The following is a 16,823-nucleotide window of genomic DNA, read 5'->3' on the forward strand; positions in this document are numbered from 1 at the left end:
GGAAATGTGCTGCAGAACCAAAACTAGGAGCTAAAAGAGCTGCAGAGATGGAGACAATTCTCTGTGGGTACACGACTCTTCACCATTACACAGAGTCAGCTGATCCGTTGTCAATATAGAAGTATTAATTGTTGGATGTTTTGGTCCTGACCAGTGACCTCTTGTGTTTGTGTAATAATGACTGTTGTCTCTCAGAAGTAAAGGAGAAAGTAGCCTGAAATCACTACAGCGCCACAAACCCTCTGATGGAGGAGGTCGGGGGGATGGTTGGATGTACAAAGTGTCTGACTTTGACACTGCTGTTCACATCCCGTCTCCTAGCAACAGTCAACACTGGTTTCTATTATCTGTAATCTGTGGGTGAAAATATTACAGTTCAAGTCCGTCTGCAGCCACAGAGCACTGCCTGTGTCCCCCTATAACTTTGGTCCAGTCCTAAATAAGCTTCTTTGGGCTCTCACACACCATGTCCACAATCAGCTGTTGGTTCTTCACTGAGATGTAGCTGCAGCAGGCCTCTTCATACCTGAGAGTTTCCAGTCTCCATTGTGGATCATTCAGTCCAGAAGACAGCAGCTTCACTCCTGAGTCTCCTGGATGATTGTAGCTCAGGTCCAGCTCTCTCAGATGGGAGGGGTTGGCGCTCAGAGCTGAGGCCAGAGAAGCACAGCCTTCCTCTGTGATCAGACAGCCTGACAGGCTGCAAACACACAAAACAACACACGTCACATAATCTGAGGTAACTGTGAAGGCTGGAAGGTTACTGCAGTACTGAGATACTGTCGGTTACTGTGGGGTTACATTAACATTGTTACTGAATGTTTTCTTGTCACAACCAAACACTCACTAATGTCGATCAACAATCTGACAACATTACTGCTAACTCTTTGATTCTTCTCTGAAATTTCAAATTATAACAGCAAAAAAAGACCATAAAACATGTTTAATTGATATTTTTTAAATAGAAACAAATTAAACACAATTGGTTTAAAACCATGCAAGCACAGACACAATCTTATGCAGGTTAAGAATGTATCCATTAATGTAAATCAGGATTAAGGTGGTCATCAGTGGAACATATTGATGAATACTGACCTGAAAGTTTCCAGTCCACAGTGTGGACTCTCTAGTCCAGCAGACAGCAGCTTCACTCCTGAATCCTGCAGGTTGTTGTTACTTAGGTCCAGCTCTCTCAGACTAGAGGACTGGGAGCTGAGAACTGAGGACAGAGCTTCACTGCTTCTCTCTGAGAGGTTACAGCCACTTAATCTGAAGACACAATGATGAAGAACAAATAATCAATAAGTAGAAAAGATAGCAGCGTAATTAAGAATGATATATGAATCCAACTCTCTCTGTACTTACAGAGCTTTGTTGGAGGCTTTGACCACTGGCAGCAGCCTCAGAAGAGCCTCCTCTGAAGCAGAGTATTTCTTCAGGTCAAACACGTCCAGATCTTTTTCTGATGACAGTAAGATGAAGACCAGAGCTGACCACTGAGCAGGAGACAGTTTATCTGTGGAGAGACGTCCTGAACTCAGGGACTGTTGGATCTCCTCCACTAGAGAACCATCATTCAGTTCATTCAGACAGTGGAACAGATTGATGCTTTTCTCTGGAGACACATTCTCACTGATCTTCTTCTTGATGTACTGGACTGTTTTCTGATTGGTCTGTGAGCTACTTCCTGTCTGTGTCAGCAGACCTCGTAGGAGAGTCTGATTAGTCTCCAGTGAAAGACCCAGGAGGAAGCGGAGGAACAAGTCCAGGTGTCCATTTGGACTCTGTAAGGACTTGTCCACAGCACTCTGGTAGAGACGTGTTGATTTGCCAGTCAATACTTCAGACCACCAGGATGTTGTTTGTTCTTCTGACAGCAGATTGACACCAGAGTTGATGAAGGTCAGATGGACATGAAGAGCAGCCAGAAACTCCTGAACACTCAGATGGACGAAGCAGAACACCTTGTCCTGGTACAGTCCTCTCTCCTCTCTAAAGATCTGTGTGAACACTCCTGAGTACACTGAGGCTGCTCTGATATCGATGCCACACTTTGTCAGGTCGGATTCATAGAAGATCAGGTTGCCTTTGTGCAGCTGATCAAAAGCCAGTTCTCCCAGAGACTCGGTCATCTTCCTGCTCTCTGGACTCCAGTGTGGATCCGTCTCAGCTCCTCCATCATACTTGACCTTCTTCAGTTTGGACTGAACCACCAGGAAGTGGATGTACATCTCAGTCAGGGTCTTGGGCAGCTCTCCTCCCTCTCTGGTCTTCAACACATCCTCCAGAACTGTAGCAGTGATCCAGCAGAAGACTGGGATGTGGCACATGATGTGGAGGCTTCGTGAGGTCTTGATGTGGGAGATGATCCTGCTGGCCTGCTCCTCATCTCTGAATCTCTTCCTGAAGTACTCCTCCTTCTGTAGGTCAGTGAAGCCTCTGACTTCTGTCACCATGCCAACACACTCAGGAGGGATCTGATTGGCTGCTGCAGGTCGTGTGGTTATCCAGAGGCGAGCAGAGGGAAGCAGTTTCCCCCTGATGAGGTTTGTCAGCAGCACATCCACTGAGGTGGACTCTTTAACATCAGTCAGGATCTCATTGTTGTGGAAGTCCAGAGGAAGTCGACACTCATCCAGACCGTCAAAGATGAACAGAACCAGGAACTCTTCAAACCTGCAGATTCCTGCTTTTTTGGTTTCACTGAAGAAGTGATGAACAAGTTCCACCAAGCTGTACTGTTTCTCTTTCAGCACATTCAGCTCTCTGAAAGTGAATGGAAATGTGAACTGTATGTCCTGGTGGTCTTTGTCTTCAGCCCAGTCCAGAGTGAACTTCTGTGTTAAGACTGTTTTCCCAATGCCAGCCACTCCCTTTGTCATCACTGTTCTGATTGGTTCCTCTCTTCCAGGTGAGGCTTTAAAGATGTCTTCTTGTCTGATGGTTGTTTCTGGTCTGTGTGGTTTCCTGGATGCTGTTTCAATCTGTCTGACCTCATGTTCATCATTGACCTCTGCAGTCCCTCCCTCTGTGATGTAGAGCTCTGTGTAGATCTGATTCAGAAGGGTTGGGTTTCCTGCTTTAGCGATCCCCTCAAACACACACTGGAACTTCTTCTTCAGGTTAGATTTGAGTTCACGCTGACAAACTGGAAAAAGAAGTCCTGAATGAACAGACAACAAAGAAGATCAATGAGTCAAAGAATAGATTTCAACATGTCCTTTCCTCAAAGAATGAGTCTATGAATATATTTTGGTCCATCTCTTGAGACATTACTAAACGTCCCATTTATCCAGCATGTTAAATCTTTAGAGAAATCCTCTTACTGCTCTGCAGACAGTCAGCCAGCTCCTCCTGCTTCATTCTTCTCAGGAAGTGCAGTGTGATCTTCACAAATGTTTCTCTGCTGCTCCTCCTCTGCTCTTCATCCTCACCGTCCAACACCTCCTCATCCTCCCTCTGACTCTCTAAGCATTCTGGGTAATCTGAACTCACAACCTTCTGGATTTTCTTCAGCTCGTTCTTCACAAAAGTGACGATGTTCTCCTCCAGCAGCTGGAACAGAATATTCTATGAATGACACAAACTAAAACCATGGAACCAAACATCAGATCCATGTTGGACAGACTGACAATCCACTGGTCTACAAAGTGCAGCATGGAGATGATTGTGAATAGAATAGATGTAAAAGTAGTTGTACATGTACAGACCATAAATATGGAGTCCAGGTGTGATTGATGCTGCTGGGCAGACTGACCTCTGGGAACCTCTGAGCTCTCCTGGTCCTCTCTGTGGAGGAATCATGAAGAATCAGCTCACATTGTGTCTGTCCACACAGAGACAAACATAAGGTAAAGGTTCATGAAGTGATATCTGGATGTGGATCAGATGAGTCCCTGTACTGGTAAAGGGTTACTAGTCCTGCTGATCCCACTGAGAATCAACAGCTCAGTCTTTCAGCTCACTGTTTTCTTCACCAGTCAGTTTGGTTTAGTCCCAACAGCTCTCACCAAGCCCTCCATGTAGCTCTCCCTCCCTCACTGTACACTGCTGAAGTGCCCTGGAGCAAGGCACCCAGAACCTCCAGCTGCTCCAGTGGAGCGTCTCAGTGTCAGACTGGTTGTACTGGGCAGCTCCCAGTGTGAATGTGTTTTAATGAAGAAGAGTGTTGGTGCTCAGAGAACTTCATCTGAGTCAGTAAAGGTTTAAAACCTGGAGATCTCACAACAGAGAGTCTGATAGAAACAAATCATCATCATAACTTTGTTTTCATCAGTTTGAAATCCTCACCTTTGATCAACTGAGTGGCGTCCATCTTTGAAGAGTATAGGACGATCCATAGACCAGTCACTCTTCATGGACACACAGCTGGGTTCAGGTCCAGGTTGTTCCAGCTTCCTCCTGATAGAAACACCAGATACATTCTGCACTGAGACAAAACTTGTCAGTGATTTAATAAACCTACTGTATCGAGGTTGTGTTAACCGAGACACACACACACACACACACACACACACACACACACTTCTGCTGTCCAAACACTGCCCTGTAAATCTGCTTAGGAGGGTTTTTAGTGATAAATTATAATTATTCTGATATCCACGTCACAGGGCAAAGTTGTGACCAGAGTTCTCAAAACAAACTGGTTTGTTAAGTTCAACAAGGAGAGTCTGATATGAGCTCATCAGTGGAAGCTCCAACACTGCACTCAACTCTGTCAGCAACACAGTGATACAGGAAGACAAAGCACTCTCCACAGTCACACACTCTGATATCATGACACCACAGAGCTCACACTGCACAACACATCTCTCTTTAGGAGCAGACGGAGAACTTGAAGACAAATGGAACAGACAAGGTGAACATAAAGACACACTCAACGTGACTGGTTGTACTGGACTGATAGCCAATGTACTGTCTCGTTGACTTTGTCTAATCCACTTTTTCAGACTCTGTTCCGAGTGCCACACTCTGACCCTCATATCTCATTGGTCAGACCTCAGCACAGGAGGTGGGAGGATTTGGGACCTTGAACCAAAGCCTGTAATGAAACTACTTGGTGGAAAAAGACATCAAACCCAAATATTAACTTCCACAGACATTTAAAGTTGCACCGTAAAAGATTGTCAGCTTTTATAACTGCAGTAAGAACTGTTGAGCTCATTTAAAGACACATTTTCAAACAACAGATCCAGCAACAATTGTCTACAACACACCTGAGATAAACTATTTCTTCAATCTGTTTCATGAGAAATACACTTTTGTGAAAGACGTCTCAGAAATCCCTGAGTTGAATGAGGTAGCATCATGTCTGTGGGCGCAACACATGTAGGTCTAATCAAAGGCATTGAGCCGGTTGTGATCACACCTATATCTTCATACAGACCATGCCACAATCAATACCCACTGATAAAAGAAGCAGTTGAAGGCATCAAACCAGTTGTTGAATCTCTCCTTACAGCTGGAGTGATTGTTCAATGTGAAAAACCTCCTGTTTGAACACCAATCTTCCTGCTTAAGAAGACCAGAGATGCTGGTCAGTCAGAAGAGTGGAGGTTTGTTCAGGACTTGCAAGCAGTAAAATCTGCAGTCCATGCACATTCCTTTCTCACGTTCCATCTGACAGAGAGTGGTTTTCTGTTGTTCATTTGGCAAATGGCATTCTAGTTGACCCCGACACACAGTTGTGGTTTACATTTTCTTTCGAAGGGAAAAATGGATCCATTCACCAGAATCTGCCAAAGCTTCTGTGAATCTCCAACTAATCTCATTCTGCCGGCAGTGAGCGCTCTGTTGCAGTATGTGGATGATTTATTGATCTGTTCTCCCACTAAAGAGCCTTGTGTAGTAGACTCTAGACAAGTATCTAGACTGCAGTTCGTTTCTGAAAAAGTCACCTTTCTGGGGCACATGATCACAGCAGAGGACAAAACCCTCTCCCCCAAACCAATAGAAGCCATCCAAACCATCCCAAAGCCCGAAACAAAGAAACAAGTCATGAGTTTTTTGACAGAGACGTCCTGTTGTCTACAGTGGATTCCAAATGATGCTGAAACTGAGGAACAATTAGCAGCATCCGCTCATGGGAAAGGCCTCACTGCAATAGACAAAGTTTCATGGACACCAGAAGCAGAAAAAAGCATCAGTTGATTTGAAGATAGCTCTACAGTCTCCTCCAACACTGGGCCTTCCAGACTGCACCAGACATTTCACAGACTGTTGACGGACGGGGCGGATACAGGACTTCAGTATTCATCCAGGACCATGAAAACCTGACTCTGTAGCAGCAGGACTTCCAGCCTGTCTCAGAACTGTAGCAGATGCTGAGAAGACTGTGATGTCATCATGTGACCTTGTAGGTTCTGCTGACCTAACCTGTTGGTTCCACATGTCAGAACAAAAACCTGTCAACGGCCAGGTGGTTCAGGTTTAACACTGTCCTGCTTGAAATGCCAAACATCCCTGTAAAAAGATACACTGTTGTTAACGCTGCAACTCTCCTCCCAACACCAGGGCCCCGTTCCTCGTACGTGGTTCAACTAAGTCGATCAAATGTCCTATTAGCCAGCCTAAATTAACGAGATGATTGATGTCAGGCTATCTCGGTTTCTCAAAGGCTGATCCGCGCTCAAACAGTCTCGTTAATTCGAACCAGACTATCAGGATCAGGATAATTGTGCGTGCCCGTCCTACTTCAAAAGGGAGAAGCGTCGATCACCGAAACCATGATTTTCTAACAGTACAATGGCAAATAAACTCAAAGAAAGAGCCTCTTTTTACTCCGCTGACGAGCAGGAGATGATCATGAACGCATATGAGGAATTCAAGACCGTAATCACGGCAAAATATAACACCGCCACCGCTGCGAGGGCGAGACAAGAAGCATGGCAAAATATCACAGACAAGTTAAATGCGTAAGTGTTGGGAAATGTATCGGCTCATTTTAAGTGCCTCATCACCCCAATCAATCAGATATGTCTTTAAATGTGCCTGCTGGCAGTAGGCTTAATGGAATGCATCATCCAATGAGATCTTATAGCGAAAATAATGATCTCAACTCTTTCAGAATAAGTAGATAAAAACAAGCCCAAAGAGTGTCTAATTGATACGAATTAATATGAGGATATATGTACTGTATGCCCTTATGTATCATGTACTATATATGTGTATATACATGTATGTGTAGATTACCATATAGAACTAGGAGTTTGAATATGTGTGTGAATCTGTGTATGGGCGGATCAGTATGTATGTATGTATTATTCATAATCACAGAAATTCAATCAATTGAAGCAGTGAAAATAAATAGTGTGTGATTCTCTCTATTCTTATCATGAGTCCACCTTAATCATTTTCTACAATAACGATATGCTGGTGTACTAATAACACTGTCATATCATTATGAGTGCTTTAACCCTCATGCTCGAGAAGGTCTGTAAATAAATGATTACTTGTCGGCAGAATGGATAGCGCTCGTATAGGAAGTCATCATGATGTGATAACGGATCTTGGCGATGTGGAAGAACTCTCTCCCTATAAAACGCTAATCTAACTAATATCGCTCCTTCATCAGTGGATCTCTGAGGAAGGGAGCTGTACATTAATGCAATAAAGGCTTCTTAGTTTGCTCAGCTGGTTTTAATGGATCACCATGTGTCTCACTTTACATGCATTTCCGGAACTCCCGTATAACCCCCAGTATATGCGCAAGCGCATTAGACTACCGTATATGACAGGAGCTGCCATTTTTTCTGGGGGAGTGGCAGTTTATCCAGCTACCTTCACTTAGCCTGCGCTGGAGCAGGTTCAAGCTTATAGATGTGTTGCTATGGTGATTTTGCCAAACTTGCTTCGTGGAACCGAAAAGCCTGATCTACGTCATCTTATCCTGAAAAGTATCTGGCTAACTCAGTTAACTACGTACGAGGAACGGGGCCCAGCTGATGGACAGCAGCATGATTGTGTGGCAGAAATAACCGAAGCTTGTTCCCCCAGGCCACACTTGTTAGACACACCTTTGACCAATGCAGATTTGGAAGTGTTTGTGGACGGTTCAGCCTCAAGAGACCCAGTAACTGATCAAAATCTGACAGGTTCTGCATCACATCAACACATGAAACAATCGTGGCTGAACCACTCCCATCAAAGGACTCTGCACAGGCAGCAGATGAGGTTGCATTGACAGAAACATGCAAACTTGCTCAAGATAAAACAGTGAGCATCTATACTGACAGTACATATGCATGGGGCGTGGCACATGAGTTTGGCCTTTGTCCTCTGTGCTCCCTGATATCCACAAACAGGTAAAAGAAGAGCTACAAAGAGCCACAGAAAATAACTACATGACCGGGAGCCAGCTGATTGGATCGTAGTATTTAGACCTGAGGAGAAAGAACTGGAGAGCATGCAGGTGGAACGGACCCAACCAGATCTTCCTCACCACGGAGACGGCAGTAAAGGTGGCAGAAAGAGCAACTAGGATCCACAACAGCCACTGCAAACAAGTTCCTGAGCCCACTAACGACGCCTCATCAATCGCATATCAACTGAAGGGAGCCAGAGCTTTCCCCACCTTGTGTTTGCAGGGAGAGACGGGTGTGGATTGTCATTAGGACAATCCCTCGTGCTAAAGCTATGATTAGCTCTTTGATCAAGTCAGCTGTCAGAGAATGACATCACTAAATGACCCCCCAGAGAAGACCCCTCCCCATTACAATGAAGATGTCATTGAGCTCTATTGTTCCTTATTTTATGCTTTGCTGTAATCACATAATGATGCCTCTAATTCTTCATATATGACAGTAATAATGGTTCAGCTAATGATAAACACAACTGACGATTCTTTTCTCTCTCTAATCATTTATATCTCATTCCTGGTTTCAGGATTGATTTGTGAGCATCAAATGCTCAAAGTGGGGAATGTAATGTAAACTTCTGGATGTGATGTGTTCTTCCAGACCTTGTGACAGATCACTCAATGACCCAGCTGACCACAGACTTTATCATAGCGACCAGGCAGTAAATGTGAAGAAAGCCTCCGTTTGACCTCTCAGTAAAGAGAGAGACTTGATGAGTCTTACACAGTGTTGAAGGACCAGATGAGGTGGAACTCATCCTCTCTCTCTCTCTCTCTCTCTCTCAACAGTCTCCAGAGGATGAACCACTGGCTTCTCTTCTGTCCTTTAATCATTTGTGCATCTCATTCATTTCACTGTGCTGTGAGTCCGGCTGCAGACGCTTCAGTGGAGCTGACTTTGTGCTTCATTCAACACACATTAACCCCACAGAGTGTCCTTCTGACCTCATCATCAGCATCGTCATCATCATCATCATCATCATCATCATTATCATTATCATCATCATCATTTTGTTTTCATCATCAGTTTGAAATCCTCACCTTTGATCAACAGAGTGGCGTCCATCTTTGAACTTAACAGGACGATGCATAGACCGGTCACTCTTCATGGACACACAGCTGGGTTCAGGTCCAGGACAGTGTGGTCCATGATGGATCCTGGTCACATGTGCAGAAACAGAGTCAGTGAATGAAAGACTTTGAGTCATGAACAGTGAGAGATGGTCATCTCACCTCTGAGCTTTGGTCTGGCTGGTTTTAGAGGGAGGGACTCCCTCCTCTCTGTCCTCACACTGATTCATAGCAGAGTCCACACCTTCACACAAACACAACAACATTATTTCTCTTCATCATGACAAACACACACAGCTCATTCACCTCAATACTAAATACACTCATGGGACAGTTTCCATGTTGTTGTCACTTTGAGCTGCAGTCATCTCTAAGAAATGACGTTCACAATGCTCTTTAGTCTGTTGGCTTGTTTGAAGACTAGAGGAAGACACTTCATGTGGCTTTTTATTGGCCTTTCTTTGGGGATGACGTCACTTTTCACTTCTATTTGACTGACTTGGAAAAGCTCTTCAACGTTTGAAATGTTGTTGAAATGAAGTCTACTACATCCAGTCAATCATGTGACCTTGTTAGCAGCTGCTGAATTCACATCCACATCAGCTCCCAGAGACGTTGTACCTTCATCTGTAGAGGAAACAGAGCAGAGGTGAAAGCATCAGTCCGATCATTGATCAGCACATCAGCTCTCATTCATCCTTTAGACGCATGTCTCTGTGACATCATCAGGGCCAATGGATATCAAACAGAAAGCTGTATACAACAGGTGAGGCTGATAACTGACCTCAGTAACGTTGGACATGACATATGAATCCCACATGAAGAAATACACTTCACTTGCTTCTTTTCCTTGCTTCCTTATTCCAGTCTACCACTGCGGTCAAACCAGCTGCCCCTGAGTTCAGAGTGTGTGATTTATCTAACGTTTACGGTAAAGCAGAGGAACAGATGTGGGGAGCTGATGGAAGGAACCAAAGTGACTTTTGAATTCAGTCTCACAAGAAGAAGTTACAGAAATACTTGATGTTTTTGGAAAGTTTCGTATGTACAGAATTACATCATCGTCCACTCTAAAGTTACCGCACATCCCTCCAAGCAATACTAAGTAGATGATGAACTTTTTATTTTTGGATATAGGACTTCATAGACTACATGCATCAATACTATGAAGTACTTGTACTTCTTGTGTAATCTAATGTCAAAGTCCCTTTCAGAGAACAGGAATGAGTCACATCATGAGACTTGAATGTTTCTATTCCCTTTTTTGTTTCTTCCTCAATCTCTTACTGCCAGGAATCCACTGATGGAATGTAACTAAGTACATTCACTCATGTATTCTAAAGTCCTATATCCCAAAATAAAAAGTTCATAATCTATTTGTGGAAGAAAGTTTTTTATCCCACATCAAATTTAGACAAAAAGGCTGAATATTTGACATTAGATTACAGAAGAAGCACACAGTAAAAGTATTTCATATTATATTTGATTGTAGTTAAAATAGTACTGAGTTCAAATAATAGGCTCTTAAATTACTGTTCAGGGGTCTCATTTATAAAACAGAGCATAAAATACACACTAAATGTTTGCATATGTTCAAATGAGGAAATACACATACCTCAAATAATATTCAGATTCATAAAACCTTGTGTTCGCTACCAGAACAAAGAGTCCTCCAAGAGTCCCTCAGTGAAAAGAGTCGCTCACTAACCTTTAGAAGCAGAAGAAGCTGCGACACCACGAGCTCCAGAAGGGAAACTAAACTAGAAACAGGAAGAGAGGCGCCGTCACGAGGACACCAGAACCAGTTCCACATGTTGCTTTGTATTGAAATTAATATTAACAATATCAACCTTATCATTCCTGTAATACTATATATATATATATATATATTATAATAATAGTAATCACAAATACACAACTCATTATTTAAACAGACGTTTTTCACAAATTGTGTTTCGGAGCTGAATTTAAGATTACATTTTCCTGAGTAGTAATCTTACACTTCAAAGTTCACAAAATATCAGTAAATATATATTTTATATACAATATAATCAAAATAAACAAATGTTTGAGATAGAAAGGTATTTTGTTTTCATTGGAGTTTGGGTGAAGCCCAACACTCTGTAGACACCATAGACAAATTAACACAGTAGATCACTACTACTATTAACAAGCACTTCACTTACCAAAGCTGCTGTTCACTATTTAAATACAAAATACAATGTGCTACTTTGCAGTGATATTTGATCAACAATCTCTTGATTTCTCCAGAAGTCACAAAGTACCTGCTGAACATGGTGCATCCAGATAAATGTTCTTCTCTTGGTGATGAAGACCTTCATCATCTGGAGGGTCTGGAGTTTATGGTCAGATAATGCGCTATGTTGAAATATTAATCAGACAAGTTTTAATATTTATTTTGGGTAAATTATTAATTACATATGATATAAATCAGGACATACAAATATAATAATTACATAATTGATTACTTAACAATCATTAGATTAAGTGATAAAAAATAATCATTAGGTGCACACAAAGAAAATATATCCAGAGGAGCAGGAATCAAGAAGTAGAGAACCAGGAGGACAGATTAAATAAACCAGCAGAGATTCAATCATCAAACATTTCTACCTGCTGCAGGTGAGATCACTTCCTGTTTGTGTTGTGAGACACGTGACTGACAGAGACGCTGATTGGCGCTGTGAGTGTTAAGCAACAGCAACACGATGAGGCAACGAAAACGCTTTACTTCCGGAATACTGCAGTGTACTGCAGTACGAGGAAAGGTACTGCAGTAAACTGCAGTACAATGAAAAGTACTACAGTTTACTGCAGTACGAGAAAAAGTACTGCATGTTTCACATAAAAGAATACAGAAGTATTATCAGGTAGTAGTTCATCATACAGGACAATTCCTTCAGTGTGATGTAGTACTGCGGTCAAGTCAGCAGACACTTAAATTGTAGTGCACGCTGAAACTTACGGTAAACGCAACCAAGCGGCACAGATCGGGAGCGAGCAAAGGATTTTGCAAAGTTAGCGGAAAGATTAACGTGAAAGAACCTCCGGTTTTCTACAGACGAACATCCGGTTTTCAAAATAAGATGCCAACAAAGTATACATATTGCATAATGGAAATAAGATTAAATGAATTATATTCCAATAAGTATAAAAAATGATACCTTCATCTCGTGAGTTAAAGGGAAAATACACCTAAATTGTGCGTAAAGTGTCTTTATTCTTTGATTTGAGGGTTGCTGGAAATGAATAATACCTGACTGACAGTCAATTAAGATGTTTTACTAAGCAAAAACTCTGAACTGAATTTATATCTTCAAATGGCAAATTTCTGAAGTTTTTAAGGTGCTATGAAAATGTTTTTCTCAATAATTCCCCACAATGACTAATATATATATGTTCAGGACAAAAAAAGGCTAATATCACAATATTTGAGCTGCTACAAAAACATTTTTCTCAATAATTCCGTAGAATGACTGATGTATATGTAATCAAGGCATCGTTGACTCCACCCATAGAGAAAATAAGACATTTTGACTGTCCTAATTAAGAGATATTTCAAAGTAAATGTCATACATTTGAATCGAGAAAATATCTAATAAATGGATATTTGAAGTGTAATAAAAAGTATTTTCTCAATAATTCCAAACAATGACTGATGCATATGTCTTCAAGACATCGTTGACTCCTCCCATAGTGAAGATGAAACATTTTTACTGTACAAATTAAGAGATATTTCAAATTAAAAGTCATACATTTGTACCAAGAAACGGGTACATTTCTGAATATTTGAGGTGCTATAAAAACTATTTTCTCAATAATTCCACACAATGACTAATGCATATAAGTTGAGGAAATCTCTGACCACACATATACAGAAAATGAAAAATCTTTACTGTGGTAATTAAGAGATTTTTTAAAGTAAATGTCCATTAATAAATTAATGGACATAAATTAATTTGTTCCAAGAAATATCCAATAACTGAATATTTGAGGTTAAAAAGAGTTTTCTTTATAATTCCAGACAATGACTAGTGCATATGTGTTCATGACATCTCTAACTATAGAGAACAGAATAAGCTGTTTGGCATCGGCAGAGAAGATTTGGCAAATTTTTCATGGGCGCAACCCACATACTCAGCTGTGCTGCTCATCCCACAAATGCATGTTCCTTACAAATGGGGCACCGTTTGAAAGGTAACTAAACAGGCTTTCCAACGGTATATAATTTATTGCCAAGAAGCATTGTTACAACAGAGAAATAATCTACCAAACACTAATTTCCGAACTTTTTGTTCGATGTTTATTGTTTAAAAAGATATTTGTCACAAATTGGGTTTCAGGTTAAATTTTCCTGAATAGAAATCTTAAGCTTCAAAGTTCACAAAATATCAGTAAATATATATTTTATATATAACATAATCAAAATGAAACACAAATGTTTGATATAGAAAGGTATTTTGGTTTCATTTCACTGGAGTCCTACATTAATATACAGTGTTTATTTTATTTCAGAATCCTGGTGAAGCCCAACACTCAAGTATTTCAAGCCCCCACCACCTATAAGGAAACACATTTCCATAATACTAATGAACCTGATATTAAAGTGTTTTTTAAGGAAACAGACACTCTGCTTTATAAAACCAGTCCTAACCTCAAACATGCTCGGTTGGTAAAGTGTCAGTTAGTAAGGTTCCACAGTATCTATACTCATACAAAGCATTTCAAACAGGCCACTAAACAATATTCTCAGTGTTGGTCACTAGAGGGCAGTAGAGGTCTTTCCTTAAAAAATCCTAAAAACAAACTTGGCCCCGTTAGATTCAGTCATTCTGCCATTTGTCACTACATATTCTTCATCAGCTGTAAAATCAGGCAGAGTGAACAAAACAAACTTCCTTCATGATATGAGGAACTCTGATACTATAGGACCCCAGAATGACTGCAGCTTTTAGAAAAGATCACTTGATCAAGGCCGAGGTCAGACCACTGTTGACCTCAAAAGCTAAGGGTCATAGATCTTTTTTTGTACCAAACTTGGTTGAACAGTAAATATAATCATAGTTGGATTATGAGACAATCGGCACCTAAAATACCTCACCACCTCTCCTTCATAGGAGCAAGACACAACGACTTTAGTTTAGCCTCCTTTTGTAGCTTTTATCTCTTTGTAGTCATTTTGAGTCTCTTTGTAGTTGTTTTGTGTAACTTTCACTGGTTCAGGCAGACCTGAATGAAAATGCCTGACAAGTTGAAGGAAAGTTCAGTTTACTTATCAGGTCGGGTGAGATCAAAACAGGGAGATCAGTCACTCAGGATACCAAATCTGAAAAGGTTCAGGTAGAAAATCCACACTGTCCAAGAAGCAGACAAGCAGAGTCAGAACAGGCAGATCAGATAACACGGACTAGGAAACACTGGAGAGTTTGATAGAAACATACAAGTCAATCTGACAAGGACAGAGTGAAAGTAGACTTGTAACAATACTGAGGGACTAATGAGAGGATGAGCTGCAGGTGAGGAGACGGTCGGGGAAGACCAGAGGTCTCATTTATGAACCAGAGTGTAGGATCCACAGTGAAAGTTTGCATACGTTGAATTGTACATACGCGAAAAAATATTATGATTTATAAAACCTAGTGTACTCCTGTTAGTGAGCTATTTCCTGTTTTAAATCTCAAATCAAGCTGTAAATGTGAGCAGCTGGTTCAGCCTCACATCCCTCCCTCTACACGCCCACACTCAACCATTAATGGTCAATGCAAAGCACCTTATGAATGTTGATGTATAGAAATGAGCTGCTGATCAATGAGTCTTTACAGTGAATCACGGACCAAGAGGAAGACCAAGAAAATAAATTCTAAATGAAGGTTCATGTGGATGAGGTGATCCCTGAACACTAGTTCCGTCCTTGTGACGCACACAAAATGTATCGTCACATTTTTTGTTTATTTGATAGAACGAATTTCTGTGATTTTGCTAATCATAATAAAACTTCCTCAGAAGTGTATTCCTATCTATGCCCAGGTAGCAGTTCAGCGCTGTGGTTTCAGCTCGCGACAAGGGACTTGTATGTACGCATGCAGCGTATTCTCATAGCTGGAGAATACGTTACATGAGGGAAGCCACACGTTTAGTCATTTCCTGTTTTTCTCAGGTTAGTGACATGTAAAGTGCACCAAATATGACATATGAAGTGAGGACCAATGTGTACTGAACATTTTTATAGATTATTTAGTGTTTCATGTAGTTGTTTGGTAGCTACATGAGTGTTGTTTTAAGACTGACTGTCGAGTGCTTGCTAAACTGAAATTTTCTTTCACAAGACAGAAGGAAAGGTTATGCTGGGTGCCCCACAGTCGAAAGACAAGAAGGTTAGGCTAACTGAAAACTCTGAAGACAATATGGACAGCTGTCTGTCTTTATATGTCAGCCCCGTAAAAGTCTGTTCATTATCACCTATCATACACACAGTTTCACTCAATGACAATGATACAACAATGGGCCCGGGACAGCAGCTCGTATTGGGACATGAAGGGGACCCATGGGTCTGTTTAAAGTTGGGAATTCTAAAATGAGACAGATCTGAAATGTGCCTGGTCCTGGCTCGAGATCTTGACTTAAATGTTGGATAGCATCGGCCTGAGTCAAGTGTCGAGTGTCATTTAGCCTGTATTTCCCCTTTACTTCCTGTCATCCTGACTTTAAAGAAGGGGTGTCCTCGAAAAATACCAAGTATTTTCATAGCGTCAACTGATTGTCAAATCACGTTTTTTTTTTGCCCATTCATCAAGCTCTGTTTGAGCAAAAGTACAGTACAGAAACAAACTAATACGAATACAATAAGTGCTGAGAGGCTCAGGGTAGTACTTCTTGAAGAGGTGAGTTTTCAGCCTGCGCCGAAAGATGGGCAGCGACTCTGCTGTCCTGACGTCAGTGGGGAGTTCATTCCACCACTGAGGGGCCAGGACAGAAAACAGCCGTGACCGGGTCGATCGGCCGCAGGGACCTCTGAGCGACGGGGCAACCAATCGCCCCGAGGCAGCAGAGCGAAGTGGTCGGGCGGGGGTGTAGGGCTTGACCATGGCCTGGAGATAGGAAGGAGCTGTTCCTTTCACTGCCCTGTAGGCTGCACCAGAGTCTTAAACTGGATGTGAGCTCTTACAGGGAGCCAAAGTAGTGTTGGGGGCCTTAATCTCTCTTGTTTTGACATGTTTTGCTCAAAAATTCTTGAAATAAGTGAACGTGCTTTGGAATCAAGCATTGCTATGTAATTTCATTGGCCAGAACTTGTCTCTTATTGTATCAAGAACATTTCTAGTAGCCTTGCATTACAGCCCTTTTTTTTCTGGCTCCTATCGTACTTTTTGTTTAT

At 41.6% G+C, this 16,823-nt stretch overlaps 1 protein-coding gene across 1 annotated transcript; it reads right to left on the reverse strand.

Moving 5' to 3' along the window:
- Positions 1–435: 435 nt before the first annotated feature.
- On the reverse strand, positions 436–11,033 carry LOC142933142 (protein NLRC3-like). Its single transcript, XM_076077287.1, has 10 exons — positions 10,212–11,033; positions 9,996–10,054; positions 9,590–9,671; positions 9,398–9,514; positions 4,291–4,401; positions 3,711–3,789; positions 3,327–3,555; positions 1,366–3,163; positions 1,096–1,269; positions 436–700 (listed from the first exon to the last, which is right to left on the reverse strand). The coding sequence occupies exons 3-10, from the start codon at positions 9,655–9,657 to the stop codon at positions 436–438; spliced, it is 2,841 nt and encodes a 946-aa protein (XP_075933402.1). The 5' UTR covers positions 9,658–9,671; positions 9,996–10,054; positions 10,212–11,033.
- Between the last annotated feature and the right edge of the window lie 5,790 nt (positions 11,034–16,823).

The sequence above is a fragment of the Anarhichas minor genome, unplaced genomic scaffold (genome assembly GCF_050575085.1).
Source record: "Anarhichas minor isolate MPS153535 unplaced genomic scaffold, ASM5057508v1 ptg000058l, whole genome shotgun sequence".
In the NCBI taxonomy this organism is placed as follows: domain Eukaryota; kingdom Metazoa; phylum Chordata; class Actinopteri; order Perciformes; family Anarhichadidae; genus Anarhichas; species Anarhichas minor.

Bases quoted from the DNA above. Each gene is read 5' to 3' on its own strand.
- LOC142933142 (XM_076077287.1), bottom strand. From the start codon at position 9,657: ATGAATCAGTGTGAGGACAGAGAGGAGGGAGTCCCTCCCTCTAAAACC. The intron at 9,515-9,589 runs GTGAGATGACCA...ACATGTGACCAG, and splicing joins AGCCAGACCAAAGCTCAGAG to GATCCATCATGGACCACACT. The intron at 701-1,095 runs GTCAGTATTCAT...GTGTGTTTGCAG, and splicing joins TGTGGACTGGAAACTTTCAG to CCTGTCAGGCTGTCTGATCA.